At 31.0% G+C, this 14,204-nt stretch overlaps 1 protein-coding gene across 2 annotated transcripts in view; it reads left to right on the plus strand.

Annotated features, from left to right (window-relative positions):
* LOC148304784 (neuropeptides capa receptor-like) overlaps nt 1-14,204 on the plus strand; it is a 256,462-nt gene that overhangs the window by 120,256 nt on the left and 122,002 nt on the right. The window contains exon 3 of one of the 2 annotated variants that reach the window (XM_088267738.1): nt 8,860-9,466. In XM_088267738.1, the coding sequence (XP_088123864.1) occupies nt 9,106-9,466 (361 nt within the window). In that variant the 5' untranslated portion in view covers nt 8,860-9,105. Of the gene's footprint in view, nt 1-8,859; nt 9,467-14,204 lie in introns of those variants that run through there. The other variant, XM_088267739.1, reaches the window with a different exon arrangement.

Below are 14,204 nucleotides of genomic sequence, written 5' to 3' on the forward strand. Positions count from 1 at the left end.
CCAGCATTCACTCTCCTTTCTATGTCTTTATCAAACTTTCCATCCCTAGAAAGTGTAAATATGTAACATTCATATATTACTTTTAGAACAAGAATACTATTTATTAATATAACAGTAACTTACTAACTTATCATGAAACCCCCAAAACGTTATTTTCACATTTAGTAAATGTGTAACATTCAAGAAAATGACGTTTTTTTATTACAGTAAATAAATTATCATCAAGCTGCATCATCATGAGGGTAGGCAGAGAGTATGAAACGCCACATTCATGCATTTCATACATACTCGCTGATTATTCTGACTTCAGACCTGACCACATCCAAGTATTTGAAATACATCAATAAATTTTCAAACCCTTATCCGCACCTCAGTGATGCATAAGGCACTGCATTATATAAACACAGCGTTATCTTGATCGTTAACACACGAAGGAAAGGTGATCAGCCCTCCGCTTCAGGTTCCAGTTCAGGGTAATATTGAATGAATATTAGAGTGAAAAAAATTACTTATATTTATTTGATCCCCCTTGGGAATCGAACCCGGGACCTCAAGAACGGTAGCCGAGCGTGCTGACCATCACACTACGGAGGTGGACAAAACATTAATAAATACTCTGAAAAATACTTAATTTCAGTTTTTTGTTGGGTATTTTAAGTCATTTTGAGAACGAATGTGACACTCACTGGTTGACCTGTGAACTGTTTAAATACATAATACTAGAGATATATTTATGCCCATAGAATGCATTTACGTTTTGAAATAATCAAATCGGGATTAAATGGTTTCCATTAAGCGTACATTACATATATAGAACGTATGTGTGAGTACGCAATATAATTCTTTGAGAGCATTCAGATCTTGTTCTCCTCAATGCATCGTTTGGAAATAAATAATAGTTTTTTGGTATATTATATTATATACATAAGGATCCTGAATACCATATTACGTACAAGGACTTTTATTAACTGGTTTTTAAAGGAGTAAATAATTACTTTACAATTACTTATTACAAAATTTTGTTTGAATTAAAGTTTTATTGGCAATTCCACTTAATTTTCTAAATATCTAAAAATGGTATCATCATTCATTACCCTTAATTTTCTATTAAAATTATGTAGCTATTATTAATAAAAGTTTTGCTTGGTAAATACCACTATTTCATAAAATCTATTGTGACACGTGTTTTAATGCATTTTGCATCATTTTCAAACACATCATGCATCGAAATACGTGTCACAATTGATTTTAAGAAAAAGTGGTATTTAAAATTTTTTCATTTTTAAACCCTCATCCGCACCCGATGGCGCATAGTGCACTGCACCATATAAACGCAGTGTTATCTTGATCGTTAACACATGAAGGAAAGGTATCAGTCCAGGGTAGTATTGAATAAATATTAGAGTGAAAAATTACTTATATTCAATTGACCGAATCGGGAATCAAACCCGGGACCTCCAGTACGGTAGCCCAGCATGCTGACCATTACACTACGGATGCGGACAAAGTATTTACAAAGTAAAATTTAATTGAAATGAATGGATATTATTATTTCAATATGACAAAGTTAATAAATTTGTCTGAAAATCACAAGATATTGGTATTAAAAAAAAAAAAAATTAGTCTAATATATTGTAAGGAGTTGATTTACTATGAATTAAAATATCTTAGTTACTTGCTAATGATGCTGACTTTACGATTCTAGATTCTGAAAATTTTTGAAAGCCTTATTCAGGTAAAATGATAAAATATTTAAATTTCAAATAAAGGCATTTATAAAACGCTTCAAAAATGATTTTTAAATGGAGTAGATTTTCCTTTAACGAAATTTAAAAAAAGGGTAGAACTTTCCATATTGAATAAATTTATATTTTAAGGGTAATTTCACTCTCCGTATATTGCCATCTATATGTAACAAAACTAATACACATATATGTATATTTAATTACGTTTTGTCCATTCGTCTCCCCTAGAGCTTATTCAGGTTTTGTATTAAAAGCATGTAATAAAATATTAAGTGGTCCATACGAGAGAAACGTATTTAGTATATGTTTACAAGCAATATGTATTCTTACGCAAATTTTTCCGAGCTATAGATGTGTGTAGTAAACATTTCACATTTGTTTTGACTGTCAAGTGTCCAGTTTATTTGTGATTTTTTTTACAAAAAAAAATGATTTGAACGTTCTGTACATAAAACATCTTTAACTTTATTTCCCAGTATTGATAGGTGCGAGGTTATAGATGTGTATGGTGAACGTTTCACATTCGTTTTGATTGTCAGTGTCCAGTTTATTTGTGATTTAAAAAAAAAATGATTTAAACGTTCTGTACATAGAAACATCTTAAACTTTATTTCCAAATATTATTTATAAGTAAGAGGTTTACAATCGTAAATCAAAAACGTAAAATATTCAGGAAGAATAGAAAAGTGGTTTGAAAAATGCTTTCAGTGTTTATTACGTAATTAAAAAATATATTATTGGTACAATAATATTAAACGTGGGTTGTTCCATTCATACGTAGACTGATGTCTTTAAAATACAAAATAGAAAAAATCAAAGTTTAAAAAAAAATAATAATAAAGGATGATTTCAATATATATAAAAAAAATTGTGAAAAGAAAAAATAATAAACATTAATTGGCAGATTCCGTCCAGTTGTCAATCTTATGTAACGCAAACAAGTCGAAACCCGCTGGCGTGAAAAATATGGTGAGATTTGTTGTTCAAAAAAAAAAAATCATCTACAACATTTTGAGTGTGTCCAAATACTTGTTCACAAAATCTGGATTATCTCCAATTATAGGAGTTATTTTCATATTATCTTTTGACATCTCATCAAAGATAATATGGTTCATATATATATATATATATATATATATATATATATAGAACTTCCAAGAATTTGAGTAGTGTGGTTGTCAATAATGGGTAGAATTGGTGAATGTTACACGTGTGTAAAGTGATCACTTAAACCAGCCTATGACAGTCGTAAGCCCCGTAAATGCCCAGACTTCCATATTCTTCTTCATCTTTGATGAGATGTCAAAAAATAATATGAAAATAACTCCTATAATAGGAGATAATACAGATTTTGTGAACAAGTATTTGGAGACACTCAAAATGTTGTAAGTAAATTATCTGGTCAAATTATAAGCTTAAATAATAAAAATGAAAATGGTATTTTCTGGCGTTTCTCATGTGTGTGATTATAATCCAGGATTCGGACCTCACATACTAATATAAGAGTTTCTGCTTAGTAAAAAGCTTCTTTACATCTCACCAATAGATGTCTCTAGTGAAGTTCTAGTGATTCAAGAACAAGGTTTCTAAATTGGTTCATATATATAGAACTTCCAAGAATTTGAGTGGTGTGGTTGTCAATAATGGGTAGAATTGGTGAATGTTACACGTGTGTAAAGTGATCACTTAAACCAGCCTATGACGGTCGTCAGCCCCGTAAATGCCCAGATTTTCATATTCTTTTTCATCTTTGATGAGATGTCAAAAGATAATAAAAGAAATCTCCGTTGCTTATTATATTTATTGAAAAAAAAACTTTAAAAAACTTCAAAAGTAACAAAAATTATTCTTCTAACTTTTCCGCACAGTACTGAGTAGTAAGTACATTGGAAGGATGTAGGAAATTCCAAATTGCTGGTCTGCATTATTTGATTATTTCCTTTTATTTTACACTGTCTTATATCCAAATTGTGTTAAAAAAGAATTTTAATTTACTTCAATTTGTTTAAAAATAAATTTAAAAATAAATAAATTAAATTTATTTAAAAATGATTTTACACTTGAAAAAATCAATTTGTCTTTTTATTCTATAACACTTTTACTGTGTAAAATACTAACTTGATCAAAAATAATCACATTTTCTGCAGACCCTAGGCAATTGAATGTTTTATACAATTCGCGACGAGCTGAAAACTTTAAATTTGTATGAGAGATAAATATTTACTTCTGTAGATTTTTGCTTTGATGAAAAGCTCCTAATTTGCGTATTATTTCATCAATAAAACAACTTTTAAAACTTTTAACTACTTGGTATATATTTAAAGTTCTAAGTTTATTTTTTCTTAATGAACTGAATTTTTTTGTATCAGGATATCAGAAAATCGACGAATATCGGATTGTCTTTCAAAATGTCAATTGATAGTCCGAGCACATACTCTGTTCAAAGAATACACTTATTAGGATTCAAAAAACGTACAAGATTTATTGCTATCGAAAAGCGAACTGCAGTAAGAATCACTCATTTTGCCTCGTATACCAATATTCCTCGAGCTCAAAATGAAATTGATTCAGATGATGTCAGTAATAACGAAACCCGGTCACTGGTCAAATAAAATAAAAGTTGAAATAACTATGGAGCTCAATCCAAGATGGCTGTTGTGAACTCATATGTACTGTGTCATGAGATTTTTCAATGTCAAGTTTTTGGCATCGTAAGGGAAGGGTTGAACCCGCCCACGCACCTAACTATGAGTAGTTTAATATTTAAGAATTAGTTAATGTTTAACTCTGATGATGACAAGGTTCTTGTCGAAACCGGTTGGAAAAAAAGGGTACCAATAAAAAAGTGGTTAAAAATAAAGTTGTTTTATGTTATAAAGTTTAAAAGATCACTTTATTTACGTGCATTTACAATTTTTTAGTCTGTTCAAATCCAAGTTTTTTACACCAACATTTGTTTTTTTACATCTCAACGCATATGTAAAAAAAATATCTACAAGATTCATGATCTATGACCAATCTTGGTCATAAGCCCTGTAAAAACAGACTTCCATATTTTTCTTCATCTATACTGAGATATCAAAAAAAGTACTTATATTTATTTTTACCCCCCCTGGGAATCGAATCTGGAACTTCCATTTCAATAGCTAAACACGTTTACTTTTATGATAAAATCGATATATTATTTATTGATTCGGCATTAACTTTGTGGAATGAAATGTTGATAATTTAAAAAAAAAAACACTTGAATATACCACTTGATGAGTTTTATTTATATATACGACTAGTTTCGAAAACTAACAGGTGTTTTCATCTTCCTATAAAAAATATTTTAAGGGGTATATATAGGTTAACCTTTATTTACCCCTTTATTTATATTAACCTTTATATACCCCTAAATATATTTTTTGTTCGTTAATTTTAATTTTTACCAGAAGATGAAAACATCTTTAAGTTTCCAAAACTAGTCGTTTATATAAATAAACCTCATCATGTGGTAAATTCAAGTGTTTAATTTAAAAAATAAATATAAAAATCAATATTATGCAATTTGGGTCAAGCACGGATTTAGCGTTATGTAATAAAGAAATGGTCTTTATGAGACGAAAAGCTAAATAAATTATGGCAATCAATTAACTGAAAGTTAATATATAGGTCACAAATAAAATCTGTATTGTGTTTGAAGAAACCAATTTGATTGCAGATTTAATCCGTATAGCAAAAATCGGTAATGTATTTCCTTGTCAGAATGAAATAATATCAAAGGAATGAAAGAAATAGGTCAAAATGTGTCTTATTAAGACGTGATATTGACGTCGGGGGAGATATTGTTGGACAGACGTATTATTACGAAAAAAATGAGATAGATTTTTTATCTGTCAGCCGAGTAGTTTTTCAGCGCTTAAGAAGCACCCCTATCCTTGCAATAATATTCTCAAGCGATAAGACGCTTACGCTCTAAGGCAGGGGTGGCCAAGGTTAAAATAAAGATTTTTTACAACATTTTGAGTGTGTCGAAATACTTGATCACAAAATCTGAATTATCTCCAATTACAGGAATAATTTTCACATTATTTTTTGACATCTCATCAAAGATGAAGAAGAATATGGAAGTCTGGGCATTTACAGAGCTGATGACCATCATAGGCTGGTGTAAGTGATCACTTTGCACACGTGTATCATTCACCAATTCTTCCCATTATTGACAACCACACTACTCAAATTCTTGGAAGTTCTATATATATGAAACAATTTTGAAACATTACTATCGTATATTCGATAATATTTGAATCACCAGAACTTCACTAGAGACATCTATTGGTGAGATGATAAGAAGCTTTTCATTGAGCATAAACTCTTTTATTAGTATGTGAGGTCCGAATCCTGGATTATAATCACACACATAAGAAATGCCAGAAAATATCGCTGACGGTCATCAGCCCCGTAAATGCCCAAACTTCCATATTCTTCTTCATCTTTGATGAGATGTCAAAAAATAATAACTACAGATGTACTCATCAACAAATGAAAATGCTAACTGAGTCTGTATTTTTGCGTTTTCATTAATAAATTAAAAGAGTGATCTATATTTATATTTAAACCTTTTTGTTATTCTACAAAGTAAATGACAAATCACTAAATAATATATTTTAATAATGGAAAAATAGGTCAAAACCCTTTTAAACATAGTAATATTTTAATAAATCAAATGATGAACTACAACAAGAAAGAAAAATATAAAATGATGTGTAACCACAATCAATTTATTTGTAAAAGTTTAATAAATTACAGCTTATGACGACTATATGTTTATTAAAACAATCTCAAATATGCATTTAAGAATTACTCTAAGGGTGAAGACTGACCGGAGCATTTTGTTAATAAAATACAACTTAGTAGACTCAAAAAATATGTGTTTGATTTAAAAATTATAAACTAAAAAAAAAACTAACTAACACTCACGCCGCTTCGTGTTTGTTACGACTCCTAACCTGACCACTTTCAAGTATTTGGCATACCTGATCGTGCCATGTTTTTTCAACAATTCAATTCAATTTTAATTTATTCAACAAAAAAAATAATATATACATAACAAACAATATTCAAGGCGTATATATTAAAAGTAAGCAAGAATCCCGCTTCGGAAAACTCCTTCGGACACATGGAACAGATCAATATCCAATGTGATATTGTTCAACATAGCGGTAGCTCTTCCTACAGGCATAACCATCGGCAGGTTGGTCCTGTGTATAGGAATGTGAAACAATCTATGCCGACGCTGTCTTAGGTAACTATCGGGAACATACAGACCAATGCTCCGGATAATTTCAGGATTATCTATCATACCGCGCAACAATCGATAAAAATGCGTAATCAAATACACATTCCTTCTAGTCTCTAAACTATTGTAGCCAAGCATACCCTGGAGAAACTGGGTCGGGTAGAGCCAAGGATAATAGCCGTTTTTCTCGGTCTTCCTCTGCTCTTAAAAATTATTTTATAAAATATTCAGTCATCGCTTTCCGACTCGACCATTACTCATCACATTCTATTACGGATGTACTGATTGCACTGAAATCACATTGGTGATGAAATTTAAAAAAAATTAAATTAAATAAGTTAAATTTGTAAGCCTTCAAAAAAAGCATTTTAACCACGTTTGGCTCACGCGCCACGGTTTCGTAACCCCTGCTTTAAGGAGAAGGCTTTTATTTAAGGTCGAAGGCATATTTCACTGTTAAATAGTCACTGTTCTGCCTTAAAAATGTCTCCTGTAAACAAAGATTTTTTTACAAAAGATAAGCAAATATGTTTTTAAAAACATGGAAGCGTTTAACCCTTCAACGTACAGGTTTTTACGTTTACAAAATTTAACTCATAAAATAATCTCAGTGAACAAAGATATTAATGTACCACGCGTAAGCAAAAAATACTTAAATTTGATAAGATATAAATATTGGAATATATACTTATAAACTTTATTTTTTTTACTATTTTTCAATATTTAATTTTTTGCATTTAATTTAACATATCGCTCACTCCTTTCAAGAACGTCATAAATCAATAAACTTGATTTTTCAGGAGAACGTTTCTAAAGATTTAAAATATAACACAATGTATTAAAAATAAATATCAAGCCACTTATTGAACACTTTACTGTGCAACACATCTTTTTAGTTAAAATCTGAAGGTTTTTTCTCGATTTGAAAAATATTTAGTATATTTAAAAAAATAGTTAAACAATACCTTTTTATTCAAAATGCAAAAACAACATTTTGTGCCCTGTTGTGGGTAAATATTAAGTAAAAAATATGCCTCTTTTGGTGGGATATAGTACATTTTCTGGGAATTCCAAAAACATACATAAAAAAAAATTATGATTTTTGATTTATGACGTTCTTGAAAGGAGTGAGCGATATGGTTTGTTCATAATCTTAAATATCCTCAAATTGCAGCATATAGTTAACTCCATGTTACTGATATAAAAATTAATAGATTTTTGATATACGAGTAAATGCAGAGGTTAAAATATACCATAAAGTATAATATATTTTTTTAATGTAAAATAAACTGTTTTTATATATTAACTTAGGAGGCTTTCTTCCCATCTGACCATTTTAATTCTGAATATTCAAATCTATCAAATATGTACTATGGTAATTTAATTTCACTTAAACAAAACCACTATTATTACTCATATCTTTTTTGACACGGGATTCGATATATTTCGCATCATTTTCAAACACGGTGTTTAAAAATAACATCGAATGCATCAAAATACGTGTACCTACATATCTCAAGTAAAATTTAAATTTTAAATGGATACTTAATATTTTAAAGTAATTACTGAATCAATTAATGAAATAAAGTTATTTAATATGCCTTCCACTGCTTAAAAAATACCTGAACATGTACGTATTATGATGGAACACTGTTTATCAGTTATTATATTTTTAACAAATCGAAAGATGGTCTTTACATTATTATTTTGAATACACAATTCACTTTTTTAATAATTTTTGATCAAAAGCAACACCCATCCAATTATATCGGAATTCATCCAATTAACATTGTAATGAAAATTTCTAATATTTTTTGTATCTTTTTATTGCAGATGACGAAGAAGCGCAACGAATCAAAGAAAACCTCAGCAAAAATAACAAGAGCTGTTCTGAATTTATTAAAAATGCTAACTTGATTTTAATGAGCTTGTTACTTCGAAACTTTGATAGTCATTAATATTCAAATAAAATAGCGCAGATTAAATCAGTACTTAAAATTCACGAGTAAATTTGTGCTTTTAATAAGATTATAGCGAAAGTGTTTTATTAGCTATTGAAATCGTTAAATAAAATTCAAAATGGAGTCTCCATTGGTGGCGCCAAGTGCGGTAGCTTTTGAAGATGAAATTACGTCGAATTTTACGCATGGGTTTGGGGATGCCGTGTTTGAGAATATCGAGGATATGGACCGTTGTGATCTGAACAACCCTTTCTTCAACTGCTCGTTGCAAGATTACTTGCAGTTCATGTTGGGTCCCCAACAGCTGGCGCTGTCGGTTGTTGTGCCCATCACGGTGGTTTATGTCCTTATTTTCGTGACCGGGGTAGTGGGAAATGTGTCCGTCTGCATTGTTATTGTACGCCACCCTTCTATGAGGACAGCCACTAATTATTACCTCTTCAGTTTGGCAGTCAGCGATCTCACCCTTCTTCTACTAGGTAAGTTGACAAATCTGTTTGATTTTTTTTTAAATGAATAATCCGCAAAGACTCTTATTTTTAGGAGCTTGTCTGAAGGTAGGATAGTAATGAAAATGAAGTTGAATTTGAAAAATACATCACAAACACCCAGACCAATTAAAAATACATTTTTCTTGAATTTATTTTGCAATTGGCAGAAATCGAACCCGCGACGCCAGTTAAAAAAGAGAAATATCTGTGTTTTATAACGTACAAAAATACTTCAATTTCATACTATTTCTGTGAGCCTTAGTGGCTCATTATTAAAAATAGATATCAAACTGTGGTAGAGTAAGTTCGAACCCGGAAACTCTGACCTAAGAGTCCGCGGCACTAACCACGGTACCATAACTCGCCAAAATATAAGTACAAGATACAATAAGGAACACCAGGATAAGAGAAATATGCGAGATCAAAGATGTCGTTAGGTAGAGAAGGCAACGAACAAGGCAATGGTTGCGCATGAGTTAGTACAACTATAAACTGAATAAGTTAAACATTTTGAGACTTTGTAAATAAATACGCTGCAGCGAGATAATTTTTTAAAATTTCTTAACTCGGTCGCCAATTGGCAGTGACAATGATATTGAAAGCTTTTAAATTTAAATCCACAGTAAAATCGAGTAACAATTTTATTTCACATTTTTTTATAATTTTCATAAAACAAACAAAAATTTGCTTTACAAAGAGAAGGTCAAAAATTGAGAAGTGTGGTTATCAATCATGCGTTGAATTGGTGAATATTATTTATTTTGTTTATTTAAAAAAAAATGAATTGGTGAATGTTACACGTGTGGTAAGTGATCATATCAAGTCTATGACGGTCGTAAACCCTGTAATTGCCCAGACTTTATTATTCTTTATTATTCTTTATTATTCTTCAGATGTCAGAAATGTAAGAAATGCACTGGTTACGCTTTCCCGACAGGGTTGAGTATGAACTCTGTATACTCATTTATAAATCAATACATAATATGGCTCCAGGGTATCTAAAAGAGATTGTCTATTATCGTTCTATTCTTTCTGCTTAACCCTTCGGAGAAACGGTGTGATGGTTAGTTAGGTTATTATTAATCAATTATTTATGCTAGGACGTTTCAAAATCAATTATAATTTATTCAATCTCGTTCGAACGTCTCATATTTTTCTTTGAGATACTTTAAAACTAAAAAGTTTCGTAAAGCTTATGAAAATGTGAATTCGTTTCATGAATTAATGAAGTTATTTATATTATTTGTAAATAAATTATCTAAATTTCATTTAAATTATACCTCTTTAGTTTTGCTGTAATCGATTATTTAAAGTCTTAAACACAGTCTCTACCTACTCCTGCGGAGTAGAGACAAAATGGTTAGTTAGTTACACTACGACACTATGAACAAAATGGAATAAAAATTTTGGACAGTATAATTTGTCATTTCTTACATGATTAATCTTTTTTGATATAAAAATACTTATATTCTTCCTGAATTATAAACCTTTTTCCTTAAAAACAGTGAGTAGAATTTTCTTCATCCTTTTTGTAAGGAATTATTTGAGTTGAGACATGCCACGACGACTAAGGATCTTTCGATGTATACTCGTATTACATGGCTGAAGAAAATGTTTTTTTGTAGTATAAAAAAAGGCTTCGATATCTGGAAAATGCGCTGGTCTAAAATTATTATTTTTGTTTTCAACAATAATTTATAAATTGTATCTTTTTACATCTTGTACCCATATAGATTGGCAGTGACAATGATATTGAAAGCTTTTAATTTTAAATCCACAATAAAATCGAGTAACAATTTTATTTCACTTTTTTTATAATTTTTTATAAAACGAACAAAACATTGCTTTAGAAAGAGACGGTCTTAAATTGAGAGGTGTGGCTGTCAATCATTGGTTGAATTGGTGAATGTTATTTATTTAGTATATTTGAAAAAAAAAATTGGTGAATGTTGTACGTGATGTAAGTGATCACTTTATTAAGTCTATGACGGTCGTAAACTCTGTAAATGCCCAGATTTCCATATTCTTCATCCACGTTGAGATGTCAGAAATGTAAGACTATAGACTTTAAGTCTGCATTTGACCTGATGAAGGAATGATGAATCCGACACTGGTAGTCATGAAGTAGTGTTTTTAAGTGGTATTACACAAAATGAACGATACATGATAAGGAGAGTGTTATAATACCATAACATAATATTAACAATGCTTAATATACTTAAAAGCTGTATATATTATCCAAAACTATTGTAATTTTTATTTTAATTGTATAATGTGATCACGTAAACATCTTTGAGTCATCTTATAACAAGTCTCAAACCCTGTAAATACCCTAACAATCATAATTCCACATCAATAACTTAAAAATAATGACCTCAGTTTTAGTCCACGTAAATACGTTAAAATATAAGTAACTCGTAACAAATTTCCGTAATACACGTTGGAGTTGAAAAAATACGCCGAAATAAGTGAAAATAATAAATAACCTTCCTGGAAATGTGCACATTTTGTTTATTCTTCAACGCACAAGCTAAGAAACCCACGCTCTTTTGTTGACATATGGGAGAATTTTATATTCCCTGTTACCATCGGGAAGTTTTTACAATCGTGGGCGGTACGAACTTAATACCAATAATAACCTTATAATATATTCTAAGTAACGTAATATCGTATTTTCTCAGAACTGAATTTCACGTGTGAGTTACGAATAAACTTTTTATATATCCAGCAAAGGTCACGAATCATATTCAATTGTAACGTCTTAAAGTCTCACTCATTTAATTATTTTCAACATAAGTTTGGCTAACAACAATTTGAGTGTGTCCAAATACTTGTTCGCAAAATCTGGATTATCTCTAATTACAGGAGTTATTTTCATATTATTTTTTGACTTCTCACCAATAGATGTCTCTCGTGAAGTTCTAATGATTCAAGAATAATGATTCAAAATTGGTTCATATTTATAAAACTTCCAAGTAGCGTGGTTGTCAATAATGGGTAGAATTTGTGAATGTAACACGTGTGTAAAGTGATCACTTAAACCAGCCTATGACGGTCGTCAGCCCCGTAAATGTCCAGACTTCCATATTCTTCTTTTGATGAGAGGTCAAAAAATAAAAGTTTTTTTTTTTAAAAATTATTACGACACACTTACATTGTTACATGTGGTAAATATGATTATTTATTTAAATCAAATGTGACAATTAAAAAATGATGTGGAATGCATCGAAAAAGATGTCACAATATATTTTATAAATTGTGGTATTTACCAAGTAAAACTAAAATTTAAAATGGATAGATATTACAACAAAGTGACGGCCGAAACAGTTAATGTAATCGTTTAATAATCATCAAGAAGCAATCAAAAATAGGTACAATTAAAATATAATTCCAGGAAAAACTCTTTAAAAAGCTGAAATTTCTATTAAGCATTATAAAATTAAACAACTTTGTTTAAACAGCTGTTTTATTATTAGTAAACGTTAACCAAAAGGAAAACCACAGCCTTCAAAAGGAACTGGGAGTGCGATTAGGACTCGCTGGGTCCGCATTCAACAGTATGAAGGCTGTCTGGAGATCGGATTTATACTCGGTGAAAACCAAATGCCGCCTATACAATGCCTGCATTGCTCCTGTTCTCTTATACGGCTGTGAAACATGGCACCTTACAAGGGCCCAAAGCAGCCGTGTACTAAGCTTTGAGAACAGGTGTTTGCGGAGAATCTTAGGCGTGCGGTGGTTTGACTTTGTGAGGAATGAAGAGATAAGGCGTAGGACGCAGCAAATCTTGGTCACAACTGTCGTCAAAAAAAGGCGATTCAGTTGGCTTGGCCACGTACTCCGCATGCCTCCTGAGAGCCTTAATCAAGCTTGCCTCTTTTACAAGGCATCAGGTTCGCGCCGCCCAGGACGACCATTGCTGACAATTCGTCGGCAGTTCTCGTCAGAACTTCGCGACGCGGATCTGACTTGGGAGGATGCAAGGGAGCTGGCAGCCGACAGAAAAGCCTGGAGACAGTTTGTGGACTCCATATGCTCCACCTAGGGAGCGGATATGGTTATTATTACACGTTAACCAACCGGTTTTGACAAGAACCTTGTCAGCATCAGGGTTTATTAAATTCTAAAACATTAAAATACCAATAGTTTATAATAAAAAAGTTGCTAAAACCAAGTTGTTTAATTTTATAAAGTTATAAAATGTGCCCCAAAGTATCTGCGAAAAACATTCAAGAAATGACATTTCTATTGTTTATAATGCTTTTTTTTTTAATTTCCAAAAGATCTTGTTATTTTCATTAGTATAACCAAAATTACTTTCTTAAAACCGTGAATACCTATTTCACTACCCTGCATTTATTTTAAAATCTTATACCTGATACCAGGGGCGTGCATTCCATATAGGCAGAAAAGCAGTGCCTATCTCAACTTACCCGCGTGACATATAAAACCGCAACCAGGACTTACACTACCTTACTAAGTAGTACCCAGCTAACCTTACTACCTACCTCTACTGCCTACCCTAGTAAGTAGTACCTTACTACCTCCCGCTACTTCTACCTTAATTAATTCTCTGTGCACGCTAATTATTGCCTGATATTCAATATGAAAATATACCATATTGTCATATTGCAATATGGTATATGACCATATTGCCTGATATTCAATATGGTCAAAATCTCTCTTTGGTCTATATTTGCTTATTGCATTCTGAATTATGATTAGA

The sequence above is a fragment of the Brachycentrus maculatus genome, unplaced genomic scaffold (assembly GCF_059751285.1).
Source record: "Brachycentrus maculatus isolate JH-2025_06_01 unplaced genomic scaffold, ASM5975128v1 h1tg000304l, whole genome shotgun sequence".
In the NCBI taxonomy this organism is placed as follows: domain Eukaryota; kingdom Metazoa; phylum Arthropoda; class Insecta; order Trichoptera; family Brachycentridae; genus Brachycentrus; species Brachycentrus maculatus.